At 42.8% G+C, this 22,500-nt stretch overlaps 3 protein-coding genes across 5 annotated transcripts; 2 read left to right on the top strand and 1 right to left on the bottom strand.

Moving 5' to 3' along the window:
- Positions 1 to 5,012: 5,012 nt before the first annotated feature.
- Positions 5,013 to 5,681, top strand: RB195_024391 (uncharacterized protein; the record flags this gene model as incomplete). Its single annotated transcript, XM_064212144.1, has 1 exon — positions 5,013 to 5,681. One exon carries the CDS (start codon positions 5,013 to 5,015, stop codon positions 5,679 to 5,681), a length of 669 nt encoding a protein of 222 aa, XP_064068025.1.
- Positions 5,682 to 5,785: 104 nt separating this feature from the next.
- Positions 5,786 to 6,376, top strand: RB195_024390 (uncharacterized protein; the record flags this gene model as incomplete). Its single annotated transcript, XM_064212143.1, has 1 exon — positions 5,786 to 6,376. The coding sequence occupies one exon, from the start codon at positions 5,786 to 5,788 to the stop codon at positions 6,374 to 6,376; it is 591 nt and encodes a 196-aa protein (XP_064068024.1).
- Positions 6,377 to 7,484: 1,108 nt separating this feature from the next.
- RB195_024389 (uncharacterized protein) lies at positions 7,485 to 22,500 on the bottom strand (the record flags this gene model as incomplete). 3 transcript variants are annotated; one of them, XM_064212142.1, is made up of 12 exons in its annotated part: positions 7,485 to 7,516; positions 7,608 to 7,705; positions 7,821 to 7,903; positions 7,988 to 8,037; positions 8,088 to 8,112; positions 8,906 to 8,986; positions 9,985 to 10,085; positions 10,192 to 10,271; positions 12,673 to 12,795; positions 18,267 to 18,433; positions 18,495 to 18,587; positions 22,453 to 22,500. In XM_064212142.1, 12 exons carry the CDS (start codon positions 22,498 to 22,500, stop codon positions 7,485 to 7,487), a joined length of 981 nt encoding a protein of 326 aa, XP_064068021.1. The 3 variants fall into 3 exon arrangements, with proteins under 3 accessions (XP_064068021.1, XP_064068022.1, XP_064068023.1); XM_064212140.1 differs by lacking the exon at positions 8,906 to 8,986 and having other exon boundaries at positions 7,485 to 7,543; positions 7,988 to 8,112; positions 9,990 to 10,085; XM_064212141.1 differs by lacking the exon at positions 8,906 to 8,986 and having other exon boundaries at positions 7,988 to 8,112; positions 9,990 to 10,085.

Genomic DNA, 22,500 nt, shown 5'->3' with positions numbered 1-22,500 from the left:
ACACGTTGTTAACCTTGTATCGAAAAATTAGCTTCAGACTACGGACTGCGATTCCGCCCTGATCAATGAAAGCAGATTTGGGTCTTCTCGAGAATGTCAACGAGAATCAGGGAGGATGTACAAACTATCGAACTCGTGGATGAGATCTGTTATGCGGGCTGTATGCTGAAAAACGACGGCAACTACGAGAGAGATATTCAGCAAAGATGCGCTGAAGCTAATTCGCCATTCAACTCACTGACCAAGTGCATGTGGTCGACCCCTACAAAGCTAAGCTGCAAGTCTCCCTATCGGCAATTCGTCGGATGCGGAACAAGAGGTACCCGTGAAAAACGGCTGACTGCCCTCTCCTCCCTTCGGCACCGCGCTCCTCCGTATAATTACGGCTGCCGCTCCACCAGCTAGACATCCTCCACGACCGCCTGAGATCACCTACACCTTCCTATTGCTCTCTAATCAACGCCGCGCGCGACGTTCGCGCCGCGACAAAACGGTGGATAGTGCGAATTTTGATGCCGAAGCGAATTCTGATGTACGGGTATAGTAAACTAAGCTCATATTATTGGGGATAAAAGAGAAGAAGTAAATCCAATTTTATACAATGTAACTTTACATAAGTAAAAATTATGTCAAAAAAATGCTCCAGGGAAAAGAATAACATGCATATATTTTCACACATGTCATGATTTAACACATTTCATGCCCTAAGTCTTCTATATAAACTAGCTGTGCATAAGTATGTGGTTGTCACGATGCCATTCACGAATTCGTGTTCAACTTTCAACTGCAGCAGCTATAATAACAGCAACTTTATGCGTTTATTACTTTGCATACATTCTTTGAACTCCTTTCTGCATTTTACCTTTTCAAAATTTTACATAGATATGATGCTTATATAGAGCGCATGTCAAATATTCCAATACTTACTTGTACGTTTTATACAGTTTTATATAATAAAACCTTGTATGGTTCTTCAAACTTCTTCCAACAGCGTTTTACCGCTTCATTTCTATCTGTTCTCTGCATAAAATCAATGTGACAGGTTAGGTGTATTAGTGGCTAATAGAGACCTTTGTATCTTCGAGATATATCCTTAGGTACAGTGTATGTCTGCGAGGCATTATTCGCGCCTCGTTAATCGTTGGATGCCAATTTTACCCAGCTAGATAAGCAAAAAGAAATTCATAGAAAGCGAAAAAAAGTTAAAAAAAGTAGCATTACACCGATCAGGGGGAATTCTTTGAAGCATCTTTTGCATTCCAAGAGATGGATGACTAATTTCCATCTAACAAGTCAAAACAGGATATTTTCATTTTCACTCGCATTTCTAAATGGCATATCACTTGTACAAAACTCTTTCATCCTTTCCTTCTTTCATATTAACTTACAAGCACACTTTATATAGAGCTTCGAACAACATCTAATACCAGCTACTTTCCTTTCCGTTCGATTTTAAAAGCACATCATAACAGCTGTAAGCGCGGCGAAAAAAAATCGTCGTAAGAGCGGTAGACGCAGAGAAGTGGGAGGGGTGGGTGGCGTGGGGGGGGGACGTCTTGAAGACGTAGCACGAGAGGAGCAATCAGGCTACTGTAGCGATTATGGTGGTATCAGGAGACGCGGTGCAATTAACGACGCTCATTTGCCTCCTGAGGACGTGGCGGCACATCATACGGGTACCTCTTGACCGTTCCCCCACCATTAGTAATTAAACTGGCATATAGTGGAAAGATACTGTACCGAAAGATTTACACAACAAATGGTACGCGGCCTTACATGAGGTTAACGATGTATCGATTACCGTACCTAGCCGCTTATTGAGTGAACACATTGCTCCTAATAAATCCTCACTCTGGGTCTTGCTGATGCAAGTAAGGTCTCCATAGCAGTATGCGCATACCTAAGGTGCGAACAGAACAATTAGGTCACGCAACTGATTAGCGGCAAGATTAGACTTGCGCCCAAAAAGACTTTTCAAACAATACCGACACTGGAACTGGTAGGTACTGTATTAGATTTGCGCTTGGCAACTACAATAATAGAGGTTGCAAAAAATATGTTTACAGAGGTGAACATAATCAGTGACAGTGAGATCACACTTGCATGGACAAAGTCTTCAGGCAAGCTTCCCATTTTTGTTACCAATCAGACGGACAGAATTGCAAAAATACGGTAGTTTTGAACCTCTAATTTTCTGACAGACAATTTTTGCCATGTACCAACACTTAAAAACCTTGCTCATGAATTATGCTGGGAACAAGTGGTGTAACTGCAGCCCTTATTCAACGATTCGTGGACAACGTTGGCTTGCTGATGAGAGAAACGATTGGCCGTTGCGATTAATAGCCGACATTGGCACTGATTACACAGAAAATGGATGCAAAGTTTTACATCACGGCAACATTGCGGTGATTACCTCTTCAACATCCACAACAATCGATTTATCAAGATTCTCCAGCCTGACGAAAGCCTTGCGGACATTGGCAACTGTTGCTAAACTTCTAGTCAGATGCGTGGAAAGATGTAATGTAAAAAGAGGCTCACATATAATGGTACGAAGCATAACAGAATTTGAATCTGCAAAAGAAATTTCTGCTGCAAACCTGAGATTGAGTGAAAAATTTATTATAGCAGAAATACATAAAAACATCTTAATTACAGGGCTGTCAACAAGATTTCATAATCAGAAATTCATCAGGGACAGCTTCGAAATAATCTAATTTGAATCTAAAATTCAAAATCTTATTGTATGATACAAAGAATCTCATCTTTCCCAAACGATTCGGATTTGGCCAGATTAATCATACAAGCCTTCCACATAAAAAATGCCCATGCTGGAAAAAACATACGCTGTCTTTAGTAAGGCAAAAATATTGGATTCCACAACCATCACGTGCAGTAAGAAAATAATTGGGAATGTGTTACATGCAAAAAGTTTCACGGTCTACCATTTGGAGCGCCTGAAATGCCACCACTTGTACCAAACCGGGTTGCAATTAAGAAGGCATTTAAAAATGTTGGACGCGATTTAATGGGACCATTTGAATCAAAAATGAATGAAAGAATGTACCTATGTCTGCACACTTGCTTAACAACAAGAGCAATCCACTTAGAAGTGACTGAAAATCCATCAATTGGAGCATTTTTAAACTGTTTCCTCCGTTTCACATTGCGTGGAAGGGTTTTGCAACTTATTGGGACGGACTTTGGAAGCAATTACAAGCCAGGTCATTAGGTCATAGACAATAAAAAAAGATGATCTCGGCGAAAGCTCAGTTATGACCGACTCCGCTTCTGAAGGTATTAAATGGATTTTCAGAAAGCGGTAGGAAGAAGAAAGCTATCATTTGACAATCACCGCTCAAATTGAGGTCATTATAAACACCAGACCAATTGCAATTTCAGCGGGACATCAATGAGACCTGTCGATTTCCATCAGAGAAATTTGAAATTCTCGATTCCAGTTGTTGCTACATGACAGAGATCATGATGAAGACTACGATCCTAACCTAATCCAAAGCGTGACACAAGCAAAAGAAGCACTCGAATTCTCGGAAAGGATATCCAACAGGTTTTTGAATGCTTGGAACACGCAATACTTAACAGTATTAGGGGATAACCAAAAAAGACATCCCAGACAACCAAGACATAGAAAGAATATGATCCAAAAATTGGAGAAATTGTTCTTGTTGAACGGGAATTGATTCCACGCGGTAGCTGGATATATGGCAGAGTTGATGAGATTATTCAAAGCAATAATGGACAATTTCGGATGATAAAACTACTCATGCCAAGTGGAAAAATATTACAAAGGCCGCTAAACAAAGTTCATTCGCTGGAAATTTCTTCTGATGCTCCTGTAAACAACTCTTCTGTGCAAGAAGAATATTCTCCTAGCGATATGAAAATTCCACTAGCATCTCTTGACGAGGCGCGAGATTCTCAAAGAACTGAACAATTCATTATTGCCTCGATCAGAGGCGCGAGATGCACTTGCATTTCTTAGCGAGTAGCGAAATCTACCGAACTCACATGCAGGGACGAGAGACTCACTCACTCCTCCGTCATTCTACTTATTCTTCAACTGTTATTCAACTATTCTTCCATTACTGTTCCCTCATTACGCCTTACCAAAACCATAACATGCCTCTGCGAATATATGCCAACACCATTGCTGCGAGGTATACGCAACATATACTCTTGCTTTATATCGTTGTATCTCTATTGTTATTTAATTGTTATTGTTTCCTCTACTATTATTGGATGCCTACATTGTGTGGCTGGGCGAGTGTTCGTCAATAGCAGCCGAACCTCTACCGTTCTTCATTATCCTCGTAATCCATTGTTACAAATATATTACCGTGACAAAATGTCGTAGTACGATTGTTTAAGAGGCAGCGCATCAACTGTCCTCAGTGTATTCTTGTTGGCGCACTATATAAGGGGCAGCATACAAGCTGACCCCGAGTAGTGTGCATATTCGTGCTAGTGTCTGCCACTATTCCATTGTTACTCGGACCAAAGGTCCTACCACTGATAAAGTATTCCACTGAACCATTTTCTACAAAAGGCACTACACAGACTGTACCACACCCGTCCTTAATATACATAAGATATGAATAATAATGGGGAACGGTCAAGAGGTACCCGTATAATTTACCGCCATCCAGAAAGCTAATTAGCGTCGGTGATTGCACCGCGCGGCTCCTGGTAGCATCACAATCGCCACAGTAGCCTGGTTGCTCCTTTTGTGCGACGTATCGTTGATGTCTCCGTTTCTGCCCATTTTACATTGCAGATATTACAATGCGCTTTTTGAACCGAACAAAAAAGAAAAGTGTCTAGTGATAGAAGTTGTTTGAACCTTTACGAAAATTAGATCTTTTTATTTATCGTTAAATGGAAACTACAAATCCATTTATGGAAATACCGGGTATACTCTGAAAAATGTATCACTGGTCAATTTGCACTATAATTGTTTCCTTTTTCGTTTTCTTGATGTTTCTTTCTATATGGACCTAGAGAAGTTCTACCGAGAAGATCATGCCTTCTACAAGGTCATAATTAGCGATTTCAACGCCAAAGTTGGCCCAAGAAGAACGCCCGAGGATCTTCACATCGGGACCCACGGCCTACAACGGAATGACCAGGGGCAGAGGCTCTCCGAGTTCATCATGACGACTAAAACCATCTATGGGAACTCGCAATTCCAGAAGCCTTCCTCTCTACGCTGGACGTGGGAGTCACCCGGTGGAGGGTACCGTAATGAAATAGACCACATCATCGTCAATAAAAGGTTCTGCCTTGCGGATGTCGCTGTTGTACCAAAGTTCTATACGAGATCGGACCATCGCCTCCTCCGAAGAAAATTTTCCTTCACAAGGAGAGCAGCGAAAGCCGCCAAGTTCAGAGAGAGAAATCTCAGGACTATCATCAACTGGGATCTCTTCGCTACGCTAGCCGGCTTTTGGGAAGATTCCGCAATGGACAACATCGACGAGGAATATGACTGGCTTGTTGAACACCTTCACCACTGCGCGAAGAAGGCTGAGAGTTTTAAAAAAACCGAGAGACGCCTGTCTCTTGAAACTCTCGAGCTGATACGCCAGCGTGGAGCAGCACGAGCCCCAGAGAACCAAGAACTCCGTCCGAGCTCGCAAGGCTTTGCAGAGAGGCGATAAAGGAAGACCTCAAAGAGAGAAGAGCAGAAGTGCTGGCTGAAGCTGCAGAGGAGGGGAAAAGCATCCGCTATGCCCGTCGAGACTTCGCCACTCGCAAGACGAGGATGACTGCTCTCTGGAACCCAAAGGAAACAGTCATTGCATCGAGAAGGAGGATGGAGAAAATCATCTACGACTTCTACTCTGATCTCTTCGACAGCCATGTCCACTTGCCTCCTCACCATCTGGGGGAAGACGGACAAGTCATTCCAGAGGTTCTCCCGTCCGAAATACGACATGCTATCATGTGGGTAAGAAATCGTACGGCACCCGGTCGCGACAGAATAAGACCAGAACACCTGAAGAACCTTCCGCCAGTACTCATCAACACCCTGGCGAGGCTCTTTACACGTTATCTGTCGGAATGCAAGGTTCCTAGACAGTGGAAGACCAGCAAGACCGTGTTGTTGTATAAAAAGGGAGATCCACATGACATCGGCAACTATCGTCCAATCTGCCTACTGTCCGTCATCTACAAGCTCTTTACAGGAGTGATCCTTAATAGGATTGAAAAAGTCTTGGATGAAGGACAGCCATGCGAGCAAGCAGGGTTTCGAAAAGGATTCAGCACATTGACCACATTCACACTGTTTCGAAACTTATCGAGGTATCACGAGAGTAGAAGATTTCGCTCTGTCTCACCTTCATCGACTTGAAGAAGGCCTTCTACTCAGTTGAGACGGAAGCGGTCGTGACAATCTCAGTACATAAAGGTACTTCGAGAGTTGTACAGTAACTTCACGAGCGGAATTTCGCCATTCTACAAGAACATCATCATTGACGTGAAGAGGGGGGTCCGACAAAGTGATACAATTTCACCCAAAATATTCACAGCCACCCTCGAGAACGCAATGCGAAAGTTGGAATGGGACGACATGGGAGTGAAGGTTGATGGTCGGCAAGTGAGGGACGGGATTCGAAGTTCTCTCCTACGTCAGTGATCGAAGATTAGAGATGTCGCCGCGTTTGCCAAGGAAAGCAAAATAAGGTGTGCCGGACACGTGATGCGCTTTAACGACAACCGTTGGACCAGCGCCGTGAGCGACTGGGTTTCCCGCGATATTAAGCGCACTACAGGAAGACCGCCGACCCGATGGTCAGATTTCTTCACGAAGTCCTTCAAAGAAAAATATGATGCTCTTCGTGTCCCACGCGAAAGGAGGAACCACTGGGCTACTCTGGCGCGCGATCGGGACAAATGGAAGAATTACTGGCGTCCGCTCGACCAGTTCGAAGATCAACGGGAGTCAAGGTGATCAGGGTGATCAAAGTGATGAACTCGTCAATGATAAGTTGTTCTCATAATCCAAATCGAATTTCTTTTCGTCACCGCAAACGATCTTTTTTGAATTCATCAGTTCACGTTTGCTGGTCGTCTGGTGCTTGAGCCTATTCGTCGACATGGAATTGTGATGACACGTAAGAAGCATCCTTCTATTACCGACTAAAGTTCGAGGAAATTGGTAAGACTCACCAAAACTCACCAAACTTCCACTTTTTCACTCATTGCGTGCACAAAATGGTTAAAAAAAACACTTGGATTTTGACTCAACGTTTCTGCCGTCTCGTTGTAGTACCCAAAAAAATTCCGCAAAAAACTATCCGCGGCTGATATGTAAAAAAAGCTGCTTGGTCGTCATTAACTCGGCTGATATTTTCTCAGTAGCACAATGAGCACATAAAAGTCTGGTTTGTAATGATTCCGATTAACAATGGGACTTAAACGGCAAATAAATGTGTGTAAGTTTAGCGTCCATGCGTACACTAGTAGTACTGCGCTTGCTTTTTGTCAAACGCTAAAGATCTGTAGATTACAAATTTCACTGTATAGGAAACTACCACTTTGAACAAGTTTTGTTGCATATGGTAACAGAAAATAAACTGTACCGAAACAATCCGTTTGTCCACCAGAATTAAGACAACTGCGTTTTCGCGACTGACGACCGTTCCTCCCACAGGATTGGCTGCACGCAGACCAAGTTGACCTACATCTTGGTAATAATAAAATTCAAATGCTGGTGCTTAGCGACAAAACACGGGATAAACAGGGTGAAGAAATGCATTTGAAAAAGAACATAATGCACCAAACATCGTGCATACCAGTCACTCCATCTTTTTCTAGGATTCTTATCCGGACAGTCATCCTCGCCAGCAACAAGTGCCTTGCTATCACATCCGAGCTTCTGCAAAAAAATCGAGTAAAACCACCTCTAAGACACATTACTACATCGAAGTAAAAAAAGAAGACGTCTGATCAAATTTCTAACTAGACATATTCCACTAATGCAGAACTGATCGAGACCGCATGGTGTTCCATCTGGAAATTGTCCTTTGTTCCGAATAAGTTCCGAGCCGATTAGATGACACCAAACTCGGCAAGGTTGTGTCGAATCTAAATTAATGAATGTGCTATTCACAGTATTTGTTCTAGTGCTTGCTCATAAAAACTAAACCCGTAGTAAACCATCCACAAAAATGTGTTTCAGGCTCTTACGTAGATACTGCTCTGCAGCAGTAGTATCGGTAGTGGAGTGGAAGAGAAGCTAGAAGGCCTAGGTGAAATGACTACAGAAGTTTGGTAGAGAAACATAGGTCAACGTCGTTTAGATGCAGTTGGCGTTGCCATGTCATCCAGCAGGTGAAGTGATGTCGGAATGCGATGAGATTGCGAAGATAGGACTTGAACAACAGTTCGATATGCTACGAAAATGAAATTATCTATAGGAATCGGATAACGGTAACCGTCGACTTATGTGAACAGACTGACCTCATAATCGCTTTCACATTAAAGGGGAATCATCGACGCTATCAACTTACGTGGCAAGAGTCAACCATTTTGACGTATGAAGAGCAGTGCAAGATGAGAACTCTCAAACTTCAATTTACCCACGTCCTGACGTGGAACATTCCTCTATCAAGAGTTCAAAAATCTAGAGCTATTCGGAACATCGCGTTCGACAGTGACCGCCGTCCACTTCTCTTCATCTTCAAGGTACGGTTCCACAAGAAATACCATGAAGTTAGTTTTCAGCCGAAAATCGACATGGCAAGTTTCAAAGACAAAGAATGCAGAACGAAATTCCCCCAACAAGTATCTGTTCATGTAGGAGTGCGAACCAGGAACAAACAACGATACGGATTCCTTCCCAAAATGCATCAAGGGAAACGTCATGGAAGAAGCTTACCTTTGCGTCTACGGAAACAAATCCTCTTATAATTCTGTATGTGACGCCCTCAGCATTGGCAGGTTTCACCAGGAAAAGCGCCTGAGAAAGAAGTTACGTCGCGAAGCAAAGCGAGCGAAGGAGCTTGAAAAGGCATGAGGGGACAAGAACTAGCGGAAACCATATGCTTTACTAAAACAGTACAGCAACAAGGTGAAAAGAAGTTCTTAAGTCCTCAACACTGTCGGTGGAGAGGCTGTTGGTGAAACGACCCTTTCAAATTAGAGAGATCATTTCAACATTTTGCTGAAAAAGCGCCATCAGCTCTTGAACACGTTCATTGACCGTGTAGCGCGGTTAGTGAGGAATCATCAACTGCGTTGGAGGTTCTGATCTGTACCCAAGGAATGAAACGTGGAACGTCAGGTGGAAGCAATAGAGTTAAAAATGGTAGGATGCCTTCCTCATTCTGAGATTCGTGAGATGACAAAGATCATGCGCTCAATACGGATCGACGAAAGGATACGTGACTCATGGAGACATCTTATCATAATTCTTCTCCACAATAAGTTATTCGTTGGGGATCCTAGGAACTATCGAGGAATCTTGTTGTTGAGTGTTTTTACAAGGTTTTGGAGCTCATTAACCTTTACCGGCTTAACCAAACCTATCGCGAAGAAACAACGCGCGATGAGCAAGCTGGCTTTCGTCATGGTATCATCTACATTTGAGGTTTCATGATTAAGAGAGTGATGGAATTGTGGTAGTGGTATTCGAAGCCAATGTAGTTAGCCTTCGAAAATTGGAACCTTTGATTGTCCTTATTGGAGCCCCCCATTGAAGCCGTATTCTCAACGTGCTTTGCGCCGATGAAATAGCAGGGAATGTTCAAACGCCTACTTGATGATACGAACCAATGGAAAACTGCTGCAGTTTGTACACCAGCCGGATATTACTAAGGTCCTGAAAAATCAAGCTCGATAAGCTGACCGTTCAAACATAATATAAACGATGTCATCAAACGACACAGTGCTTGTTCTATAATTCTTTTTACTTTCGGGAACAAGGCTGTAAACGAAGCAGAGTCATAGGAATGTAACCTCACGTTCAAATCCGTCTCCTGTGAGCTGCTGATCGGGCTTCACTGGATCAAATTTTATGCTTGAGCATATTTTATTAGTGTACTCTTTGCGGGAAAGACCTAGAATAGGTAGAAGTCGTGCTTTTCAAACATGTCTAAAAGAAGTGAAATCATGAGGACGGAAATTACGACGAAAAGTGTTGCCCAAACAATATTGAAAATTAACCTTGACATGTGCTGTAGTGGGTGGAACATAAAATTCCTCTTATAGCTGCACCTTCGCACTGCAGTCCACCATTATTTGGTCTTAAAAATAGAGTTGTGATGCATAGAAGACTGTACGGTTTTAGTCCCTCTTAATCGTCAAATAAACTGATTAGATGAACCTCTCAATAACTCAACACAAACAAAAATAGTTCTCTAACTAGTTTTCTGTAAACCATTTCCAAAAGTCATGAATGTCATAAAATCAGTCTTTGTGACGAAAAAATTCATCAGAGATTACTTCTTTTTGTCTGTAATGTGACATTCTCTGTGCTAGGAAACAAACGAAAAAAAAAAGTTTATGTCACAAAATGCGCATTCTTCCAATGAGTGGAACTATCGAGCTGAGAAATTCAACGGTAACATGGCAAACAGTATTTTAAGTAAAGATCCAAATCATTTTCCCATCCATTTTCTTCAAATATTCTTGAGTTGCGAGACGCTAGCGCCGTGATATTTTCTTAGTTACATTTAGTATTCTAGTACATGAGTGCTCGTTAAGATACAATGCTATACAATGTTTTTATAAAGCTAAAATAGCGAGAATTCACTTCAATTATTTATCTCTCAGATTTGTTGCAAATAGGCCTTAACGGGCAATAGTTGTTCCTAAAGATGTGCCGATAAAAACCAAGTTCTAACGGTTTAGAGTGGTACAACGAAAGTTAAGCTTCAGTTTGAGAACGAAGTTAAGTGATGGTTCAGCGGCGCAGACGTCTATTAATGTTTCTTTCGAGTTTTTTATCAAACTGCATATTCCATTCTTTCTTTTTTTATGTGTGAGAAACTGCTGGCGTTTCGTGGTGAAGCGGGATGTCTACGACAAGTACTACCATATGTTAGTGCGCGTCGCTAGTGTGAAAACAGTTGGAGCGAATGACATGGCAACCATACGATAGCAACGGAGTTTGAATTTGAAAGATATGTAAAGTAGTGAAAGAAAAGTATGAGAGAGAACCGATACAGCGGACACGTAACAAAACTGAAAAGAAAAAGAATAAGACTGCTTCACAATGTTTATTTTGGAAGACAAAAGGGGAAAAACATATCTCACTGATTCTACAAGGGTAGATGAACTCTTGCAGATCGCTTTGCTACTGCGTATCGTTCTCTCTTCTACCATATGCTCTGATCTGCCTACTATTACTACAGAGAATTTAATAATACCAGTCTCTCCTATTTCAATTTTAATTTGTCTCCGTGATTTGGAAGAGTACCAATCTTTGAAGTCGAATGCTTTTCCTTAACCATTCTTCGAAGAATTTGCGAACATTTTATCCTCTTTCCTCTAGCTCACAGTTCCAGTCAATCATTAATTTAAGCTAAAGTCTCATCTTTTTGAAAAATTATGTAGTCATTCCCTCTCCAAAAACTCACCCATCTCAAATTATCTGAAACTTTTAGACCAGTATCCTGCCCATAAACTGGAATTTTCAACCAAAATCGTCAACTTCTACTCGTCAACACTGATATTTGCCACCTTCAAGAGGAATTTTCTCTTTAGATCTTTGTCGGTAGAAATTGAAGGAACTCTCCGAAGAGACAATTCATGAAGAGAGCGACCACATAGTTAACAACTGAAGAACAACTCTACAGTAATATTATTCCCTTCTCTTCCGTGTAGGTGATAAGATTCGGCTGCAATACGGGAAAGAACATTTGCTTTGATGAACGAAAGAAGTGGACACGCAGATTGCATTGCTCGTATAAAGTGAGTGGTACATAAAGTTAGTATCGTAATATTTGAGAGAGAAGCTGTAGTCTATGGTACATACCATAGACTACAGCTTCTCTCTCAAATATTACGAGCCTGTACTGAACATGCATTGAGTCCCTATTTATGTAACAAATATGGATTGAAGGGGCTGCGTTTACAAGTCTGATTGCTACCTGCTTGTGGTGCCCCTGCTTTAAATAAACGCAATCAGGTGTTCGAGTGTACGCATTGCGAACGTGCGAGCAATAACCTGCACTGTTATATGGCAAAAGCTTCCCATACAATGCAAAAAGGTGCTGTCGTCCAGCACCATGCCAGAGCACATACCCTGAAAGGTCGAATGCCTGAGGGAAACATGGAATCTTTGGCGACAAAGATCCGCCTCATTACACTGAAGTGCTGGTCGCTGTCAAGTGAACTCCAACAACTCGCTCTATCCAAGCTTCTGCGATATCTGCAAGCACCCTTTGCTGCATTGCAGGAAACACGCATCAGGGATCGCCCTCTCATCAGTGTCGACAATTACACCACTTACTGCGGCGATGCTGATAAAAAGAATATAGGAGGCTGCGCAGTAGCTGTTAGGATTGTAAAGAGAAGAAAGAAAAGTTAGGAACGATTATAACATTCTGGTGGAGGAGTTTTGACCAACGTCGTGAAGATGCGTTTTTATACGATTGCGGGATCGCAAAGGGCTCAAACTTTGGTTCGTAAGTAATCACGCACCTACGGAGACCGCACAGGACCACAACGAGGACGCGTTTCCTGATGAACTCAATACGTTGATATAAAAGATTCACGTCTAGCAGGCGGTAATTGTCGGAACTGATGCGAATGCAAGGATGGGACCTGAAAAACAACCTGATTGGTTCTATTCCATAGAGCAGATATCGGAGAACGAAAATCGTCCGATAGACCTTTGCGAGCAGACATATCTCACTATTTCATTCATGTTTAATGGTAATCATCGACGCCATCAGCTTACGTGGCAAGGGACAACCCCATTAACGCCAGAAGAGCAGCGGAGAAAACGGAAGATGCCGACTCTTAAGCTTCAACTCAATTATGTTCTGACGAAGAACATCCCTCTGTCAGACATGCGAAAATCTAGAGCTATCTGAGACGTCGCATTCGATTCCGACCACAGCCGAGGTCTTCTCAGCTCTATGCTATGGTTTCAGAACAGGACTCGTGGAGCTCAACTTTAAGCGAAGCACGATCTGGCAGGTCTGAAAAAAGAGGAATACAGAAAGAAGTTCCGTCAACGAGTGTCGATCAAGATTGGATTGCAGATCAAGAAGAGAGTGGACGACGCTGACTCTTTCACTAAATGCATTCGGGATGCTGCAAAGAAAACGCTCCCGGTTTCAGTGCCAGGAAGAACCTTTACCGAGGAAGAAAGTTCGCCTTTGCATCTGCGGAAACAATATCCACGTACAATTCTGTATGCGTTGCTCGCACTACTGGTGAATGAATTCAGCAAGGAGAAGCGTCTGAGAAGGACGTTGCGTCATCAGCTGAAACGTGACCGTGAGAACGAATAGACGTCAAGAGCGAAGTAGTTTGAGAAGGGTTAGGAGGATAAGAATCCTAGAAAGCCCTATACTCTGCTAAGGCAGTATAGTGGCAAGATGAAGAGGTGTTCGCCTGTCCTGAACACTGCCAACGGAGTCGCTGTCGGGGAGGCAACCCTACCCATCTGGAGGCAGCCTTTGCTGAACCGACAAGCGCCGCCAGTACCTTAACTCGTGCACGCTCAAAGACAAATATACGCAACAGTCAGCGAAGAGCCGCCGACGGAGTCGGAGGTTCTAGTCTGTATTCAAAAAATGAAGAATGGAAAATTTGGCGGAGACGATGGAATTAGCGCAGAAATATTAAAGTTTCTTCCTCCTTCTGGGATTCGTGAGATGACGAAGATCATTCGTTCAATATGGATTGACGAATGATCTTCGTCAATCCATATTGAACGAAACATAACGTCAATCCATATTGACGAAGGGATTCCTGACTCATAGATACACGCTATTATAATTCCTCTCCACAAGAAGCTATCCGTTACGGGACCCAGTAATTACCGAGGAATATCACTGCTGCGTGTAATGTACAAGGTTTTGGAGCGCATCAATCCTGGATCGACTAATCCGACATCGCGAAGAAACCACCCGTGACGAGCAAGCCGGCTTTCGCCCTGGTCGATTGTCGATTGATCAGGTGCTTATTGTGAGAAGACTGATTGAAGTCTGGCAGCGGTATTCGAGGCCTTTACAGTTGGTATTCTTGGACTTCGAAGCCGCTTTCGACTCTCTTCACCGAGGCCGTCTTCTCAATGCGCTTCGCGCCAATGGAGTTCCAGGAAAATTCGTACCTAATAAACGACATGAATGGAAGAATAACTGCTACGGTCCAAACACTAGTCGGATGAACTACACCGTTCGAAGTGGAAACTGGATTAAAACAAGGGGCCGTGGCGGGACCCTTCCGTTTAACTTTGCCGTCGATGACATAATGCGAAGAACAGTTAAGCAGTGCCCCGCCGATATCCTTTTAGCACCTTTTTAACCTTAACCTCGTATCGAAGTTAGCTGCAGCCTACGGGTTGCGGCAAGACGCCACTTGATATCCATCGTCAGTACGGTGGTGACGATGTTGTTAAATTCGCGAAATACCGTACGGAACTTCAACATGTTGTCAGCCTTATATCAAAGCTTGCATCGAAATTAGTTCGAAATTGTCAATCCATATTGAATTGTCCACATTTAACAGGGAGGAGTCGCAGCCTACGGACTGCGACTCCTCCCTGTTAAATGTGAACAGATATGAGTTTTCTTAATACCCTCAACGAGAAACAGGGTGGAGAGGCAACCTATCGAACTTGTGGATGAGTTCTGTAATGTTCTGTTTGGGCTGTATGCTGAAAGACAATGGCAGCTACGAGAGAGGTATTTAACAAAGATGCGCTAAAGCTAACTCGGTGCTCAACTCATTGACCAAGTGCATGTGGTCGACCCCCATCGCCAACGATGTCAAACGGCGAGTCTACCTATCCGCAGTTCGCCCTATCATAATGTAATATCATAGTGATCGAAGACTTAAGCAGCGCCGGCGACGGTGATGGAAAACCTTGACTACATGGAGAGAAAGCTGTTTAGGCGACTGCTCGGCTGATGATGTGCCATAAGAAAGAGCCTTACTCAGAAGTGAATATGGTGTGCCGACGAGTGACGCGAGGAAAACATCAACATCTGGCTAGGCCTACTGAACTAGTCACATGAAACCGTCTTCGCTTCTTTAGTCATGTTATGAGGAGACCGTCTGATCGTCTCACAGGAGTTGTTCGGAGGATCCTAATTAGAAAAGGCCTCCTGGTCGTAAAAGAAAGTTCTGGACGGAGGTGGTGAAAGAAGATCTGAGGACACATGGCGTTGACAGGCAGTTCAGTCGAGACGTGAAATTCCGCCGATTGTGGAATAGCGACGGATGGGTAGACTCTATGCGAACTCTAACTGAACAGCGAATAAGGGCTCGGATATGTTCAATGACGACACACCCCGGCGAAGATGCGGATAGCCGCGTTAAGCCGTAACACCAACCCGTCGATTAAGTCAAGTAAGTAAGTCATGGATTGGATTTTGAAACCCAATCCAAAACTTCTTGAAAAAAGGTTTTTTGTTCTCGATCCGAGTTCAACATGGGCTGGTGGGAATCATTAGATAAGAAATAGATTGCATAGTAATTTAGGGAGTTAGAAAAGCGCTGAAAAAAAAATTCCCGAGATCAGGGGACTTTAAAAATCGACGAAACATGCTCGGATACGGTGTTTCGTTTACAGCCTCTTACCTTGCTGTGAGATGCAAGAGATCGTCGATCAAGAAGAGATTCTGCGCAAACCAATTTCTCCAAATCTTGTGCAAAGCAACAACATTACCACTGGTAAAATACCATCCCGAACTCTTATCGCAGGCGCCAAAGTCGCGATTGAGAGCAAGATAGCTAGCAATAAAGCCTGAGCTTGATCTCAAATCAGCTAACCTCCCAGAGGCTGGTGGTAACTCTCTGCAGGCAATTCCAACAAAGCATGACAAAACCTCAAAATAAAAAAAGATCTCAATCCAGTTGAAGGCCTCGCATACATTTCTTGGTTACAATAGAGATGAGCGAAAAGTCTTCGAAAAAGCCTCTCAAAAACCTTGCTTACAGTTTCAAACGAGGTGTTCACAAAGATTCATTCCCATGTGCGTTTCAAAGACACAGCATGAAGCCAAACCTCAAGAACAACTTGCATTCGTTCCAGGTTTTAGCGATACGAACCAATGGACCACATTCGGGTCGTGGTGAGGGTCACAGAAGTTTACCGAGAACACCAACTCTACCTCGTCCTAAATTTTCTCAACAATGAGAGAGTGTTCGACACTTTAAAAGAGAATGCAAAACGAATGCGGTCGATCAAGAGGTAAACACGTAAGGACATGAAGACTTTAGACAGCTTTCGTCGATGAGTCACTATTACAAAACTCAAGAAAAGTACAAAAGAGCTTGAACCCGGCTTAATTCATCTGAAACATGGGCGTGCCATCACCTACGTTGGGCTTAAGACGTATTTAGGCCATTTCCATAGTTGAGACTCTTTGATCGCGAGCACTGAATTGGCCTGCACCAGTAGAGAAAATCAGGTAGGTGAATGTAACGTTTTGTCTGACGTGTGTACATCCAAAAAGGAAAGACGAGCCGCAGCCTGCGTGTGATCTGAATGAGAGGTTGCAGCAAGGTAATTCCGATTTGCAGCGTCATCGCAATACGATTCGCAGTATATTGCATACATCCAACTAGTGAGAGGAGTTACTGCAGTGTTAGAGATCAGGCGAGTTCAAGGAACCAAAACTTTCAGTGACATCAGCGATGGAGCACACAACTCCTAGACTTTGTCCTAGTTAATCTTACTAACACTTCAATGTTCATGGGCCAGTTATATGCAGGTCCGATCAGTTGCGAATGTACCATCAAGATCGTTCAATGTTGATCTTCACGTCAATGTCTCGGCAATGCATGCAGTACTGTTTAGAAAAAAAAAGAATCTCGTAACGTTGCCTTTATGGACGTAATGACGAAAATGTATAAGTTGAAGTTTTTGAACCTTCAGAGGAAGAAATGAACAAATAAAAAAAAAACTACATATATCATCACCCGTGATGTGGAAACGTTTGTTCTGCCTTCCTGTAACAGAAATTAGCATTCAGAACTTCGCCTTTCAAGCGAACTCATAACGCAGCAACTCTTGTTTTGTAAATTTGACTTCCGTGGACAGTATTTTTTCTATACATCTCCCAATCTAGTGATCTGACTAGAAAACGGCGGACCTTCTGGGCTTCAACCAAGGAGCTTTCATTTGTAACCGAGCAACTCTTTCGTCTAACAGCGAACATCAGAGTAATTCTATTCAACACAAACATTCTTCCTTTCTTCGGGATTACGATTATAGAATCCATGACTGTACGCAATCACACAGTGGCCACGTTAATTCTTTGCCAGCAAACGAAAAAAAAAACGCGAATCTGCGTTATTTCGTTTTCTCCTTCTTTTTCTTTATTTTTTCTACACCATTAGATTAGGACAACAATCGATCCGTGATTACGATTTCCCGCACTTTGTTTGCCCCAAACGTCATATATCCTAAAGGTGGGATTACCTTAGAGCCTGATATCTTAATTTGTAATCGCTTGTTATTTAGAAAATAAGTGTTTTGGTAAAAGTTTTTCAAAGTTCAAACTAAGCTAGATTGATAGGACTCGTCATTACGAATCCAATAGTGTCCAAGTGTAATGATATAGAGGAAAATGAATCAACCTACGAGTTAGGGAGAAAAAAAAACGCGGATCCGCGTTTTTTTTCGTTTTTTGAAGAAAAATTACTGTAGCTACCGCAAATTTGTTTATATTATCGTATATATTATTATTTATCCTGTTACTCGAGCACCCCACACAATCTACGAGATTTTACAAACTACAAACTGGAGCTCAGTCCTGACATCAAGAGAACAGCTGGGAAAGGTGATCATGATTTTTTTTCTAAACTTAACTCTGCACTCTTGCCGATTTGCCGAGAAAAACCACTGTCTCCACATATGTGGTGAGCACAGCTGAGAGGATCCAAAGCTCTGCGGCGCTTCTACACCTCTCTTATCAAACCCAAAAAAAATCAAATGACTTAGTAAAAACATAATGGTTAAATCCCAGAAATCTATTAAAAGTACCGAGCAAACTGTACCGCAGGGAAGTAGAAAGTATAAGCGTTGTGGAAGCAAACGGATGATAGCTACTTACGCTGGATCTGTGCAGTCACGATGTTGTGGCATCACTTCCACGCTGCCGGAAATTTGGCAATGTTGCACGGGACATTTATCATGATTGCTCCATCTCGACCATCTTCCGTGCACCACAAGAGGCGGTACACCCGACGGCCATGGTTGACATCTACCTTCGTGACACCACTAAGGTAGTTTCAGGGTATTGAACAAGGAGAGCTGCCAGGAAAGGGACGAGAACAACTACCTTATGATTGCCACAGTAACTCCCTTCTAGAGCCGGATGAGCTGTCGAAATTGTGGAGCCACCATTACCACACCATAATATGCGACAGATATCCTGCAAGATTTACGAAGATATAGTTTTACCCCCGCACCTGCTTGTTGACCTATTTTGAAAGCTATTCTGGGAAAACACCCGCGTAATAGATCTTAATCAATAAGATTGCTCGAACGATGTTGAATAGCAACAGAGCAATTGTTGCTACCAACTTCATTCATTTCCCCTTTTTTAGTTCTTGAGTCTTTTGAATACAGCTCATGGCAGGGAGCAGAAGGGAAGTTTAATCATGATTCCCTCAGGTGAGAAACTTTTATGCGACTTGAATGCAATAATCACACACGCACGCACGCGAGACGCTGTACAAAAGCGTGCTCAGCTATCCAGTTTTTCAAAAAAGTAAAAATGATTAATCTATTCAAATAGGTAGACAAAATCATTGCATCCCCATTCAAAATGATTCCTCCTGAATTTTTGGAAGGTGGTGCATCCTGTTCAGCAGAATGCAAAAAGCTAGGAAATTGTGGTCCATGATTCTTTTCTGGTTGTTGTCTTTTTTGACGACTATTCTCCGAGTCTCAATGATGCAACGTATTAGAAAATAAAAATGAGATGATGTTTGGGAGCTCAACATAAACATGGCAAATGAAGTGTTTAGTTTGTTATACGAGGCCTATAATCTTAGTACTGAATTCGATCCTTACCATCCTCTCTTTTGAATGTTTCCACCTCACCTTTTTGGCATTTGTACACAGTTCTTCTGCTTCTGAGATAAATTTTTACATATGGATTATGCTCACTACTTCGATACATGTGTGTATCTTTTTAGTTAGAAATCACAAGGTTTCCAGAACTCCGTCTTTTCATGTTCATGTTGTTGTAAGAAAAAACTTGTGTATACTAAACTTATGACAGAATTTCATAGGTGGTTCTTTTTTCATCGCGTTTAATTTGAGATCATGAACATCGCCACATCTTTTCGGTCGGGTGGAGCGGTCCCACAGCGTCAGTTAAGTGTGTTGTCGTCTGAAGGCAGTGAAACGGAACTTACAGCGCTAGAAAGAAAAAAAGTTCAGGTAGAATCGTCCCCACCACATCAGCTTAACGTGTTTACATCGAAAGACAGTAAGGCAGTTCCTGGTCGAATCAGTGCGCGAGTTTCTAAAAGAAAGAGAGAGGGGTGGGACGGCTGCGTGGCGCCAGTAAATTATGTTAGCGCAAAAAGACGGTGGAAGGGGTCTCACAGCGTCAGTTAGATGCGCCAGCGCGGAAAGGTAGAGTGGTTGGGTAAGATGGGTACCACAATGTCAGAAGAATGTCCTCAGTGACTGGACCCACGGAGTCGGAGTGGTGCACGACATTAGAAAACCGGAGAATTTGGCGCGGCGAGCGCCATAACGTGCTGTCCCTGCGCCAGAAAGCGGTAGAATGGCGTGAGACAACATTGACGTACGGTAGATGCGCCGGTACCAGAAAATAGAGTGGTTGAGTAGGATAGGCCACTCGACGTCAGATGAACGTGTTGACTACAGAAGGCAGTGAGACGGGTCCCACCACGGCGAACTAGTGCACTAGCACGAGAAAACAGTAAAATGAAGTGAGACAGGTTGTGTGCATGCGCTTCACCCAAATGTGTCCCTTTGTTGTATGACCATGCCTCTATACGTTATCCTCACCGTGCTTGCCAAACGATTTCATCACTAAGTCCCAAGTTCCACCTTCTTTGAATCTTGGCATCGTAGAGTTTACCTGTGTACTACTTTTTGAACAGAACCAAGATTGTTATCAATCTTTATTCTTGCTAAAGTTTAGGCGTCGTTGCCTTCTTCAGAGAATGAAAAATCAGAGACACTTGTAATCTACTCTTTCAAACGCCTCGTCATCCCAAAAATATGACTTAGCCAACAGATTATTCAAAGACAACGTCAGGAAAGCAGACCTCTATAGCGCTCACCTTGTCGTAAAATCGTGATATCAACGGACCACCAGCTCTGAGAGTTGGGCAGCTAGTAGCAATTGATAACGATGCTCCTCGTCTCTGACCCCGTAGGTCAAAAACCGCAAAGGTTTTGATATGGCGCCAGATCGTTGGTCACAGCAATGCATTCTTTTTTACGATTCATGACTGGACTTTTGGCCGTGATATAAAACGCTTCCAATGTCTTGTCGCCAGAACGTCTGATTCGCGTGCCAAGATCTTGAAACTGGTGTTGTCATGGCAATGTCTACGATGAACACCTAAAAGGGTTGATGGTTTTGATTTTACGAGTCCGTCTAGATGCTCCTTGACGCGAATACATATTGGCCTTCCTGTTTTGTCAATGAACTCAGCCCCACATAACAGGTGATTAGAGAGATAACCTCGATTTCATCAGTAATTCGATACACGCATGCAGAGAGCCACTTTAGTAGTAGTTAGATGTCTACCTGATATGAATTAGGATCCTTATCGTTATCACTATGATGGTCACGTTTACGTCATTTCGTCTTAGTACGTCGCTATTTGTGAACTGTTGAGAAGGACAGCCAAAAAATCTGAGGTGGTATAGAGGAAATATACTTCAAAATCAAGTTTGAATATTCAGAAGAACCGCTGCTTACAACAAAAACAGGTTTAAGTCCGTGACAGAAACTTGAAGAAAGTTCCTGTGCTTTAAAGTCTCATTGACCAGTAAAGACGAGCGCAGCAAGTACCATAATAAGTCTTTATAGCATGGAATCTCTAGGAACAGTAATCGATTTCGTCATGATGAGCTGAAAAGCGGTGTCGAATTGACGGCAACAAACAGCCCTGTCCGTACTGCTGCGATATCTCTTTGTACCGTATGCTGCACTACAGGAAACTCTCATCACACTTTAGCCTCTCTATCCCGTTATCGTTGACTACATCTTCAGGCGAGATGATGCTAATGAAAAGAAAGTGGGAGACCGCACGATCGTTGCGAGAAACGACTTCATCCACTTGATGCAGAAGGTTGAATCAGCGTTCAGGATGTGATTTTCTATGGCAATAGAACTGCACAGAACTCAAACTCTGAATCATAAATACTCACGCGCTTGTGGAATGCGCTGAAACTAACAAAGACACTTTTTAAGATAAGTTCATCAAGTTGGTATAAAGGATACCCAGAGAGAAGGCAGGTATTGTCAAAATTGAAACGAATGAAACATGGGACGCTAAAAACAATCCGATGCACTTTGACAATAGTATTAACCTGCACGGCAGGTATTCTACTGATCGACCTGCTTAAAAGGACAAAATTCGACATCAACGACCAAAAGCAATCATCATTAGATAATATAACAACGAAAAAGAACGAACGACGGAAAAAAGTTGCTTCAATTGTGTCGTGAGATCAGAAAATTGTATGGGTAATCAGGAGAGAAGTAAGTTAAATAGCCGTGAAAGAGCAAGGAGAAGAGAAAAGTTTATTAAGGCAATATGCCAGCAAGATGAAGAAATATTTTATCGTCTTCACTGCTCCTAGACTCTGGCTTTCGGTAAGGTGATTCTATTTTCGGGTTTCTGTCTTGAAGACTAAAAAAAGGGAGTGTGATAGAGAACAGAATAAGTACGGGAATTGTTAGATTTCCTTCGTCATCTGTGATTCGTGAGATTAATGATTATCCTTTGATATGGAACGACAAACGATAACTGACACGCAGTGACATGGCATCCACTTTTGTATGCCTATTAAAGAGAGCATATCACGAATCTGACGTGGTATGAATTTCCTATGGAAAGATTCTTTACAAGGTGGCAGATTGCGGAACCCTGGTGATTCCGCTCATCTCTTCATAGTCGCAGTAAAAAAAAACGGCTCAGAAGCCGTCGTTTTTTCTACGATAGTTTGTATTGCAGTGCCCTAACCTTGTGCACGCGCATCGACGAGCGAACCTTTGAGGATCAATAAGGTCTCCTCACCAGCTGGGGCGGGTGTTGTGTAGCGGCTACAGGTTCCGCTTCCTGCAT

The sequence above is a fragment of the Necator americanus genome, chromosome X, assembly GCF_031761385.1.
Source record: "Necator americanus strain Aroian chromosome X, whole genome shotgun sequence".
Classification (NCBI taxonomy): Eukaryota; Metazoa; Nematoda; class Chromadorea; order Rhabditida; family Ancylostomatidae; genus Necator; species Necator americanus.
The sequence above is the reverse complement of the archived record's forward strand: the minus strand, read 5'-3'. Positions and strand labels throughout refer to the sequence as shown.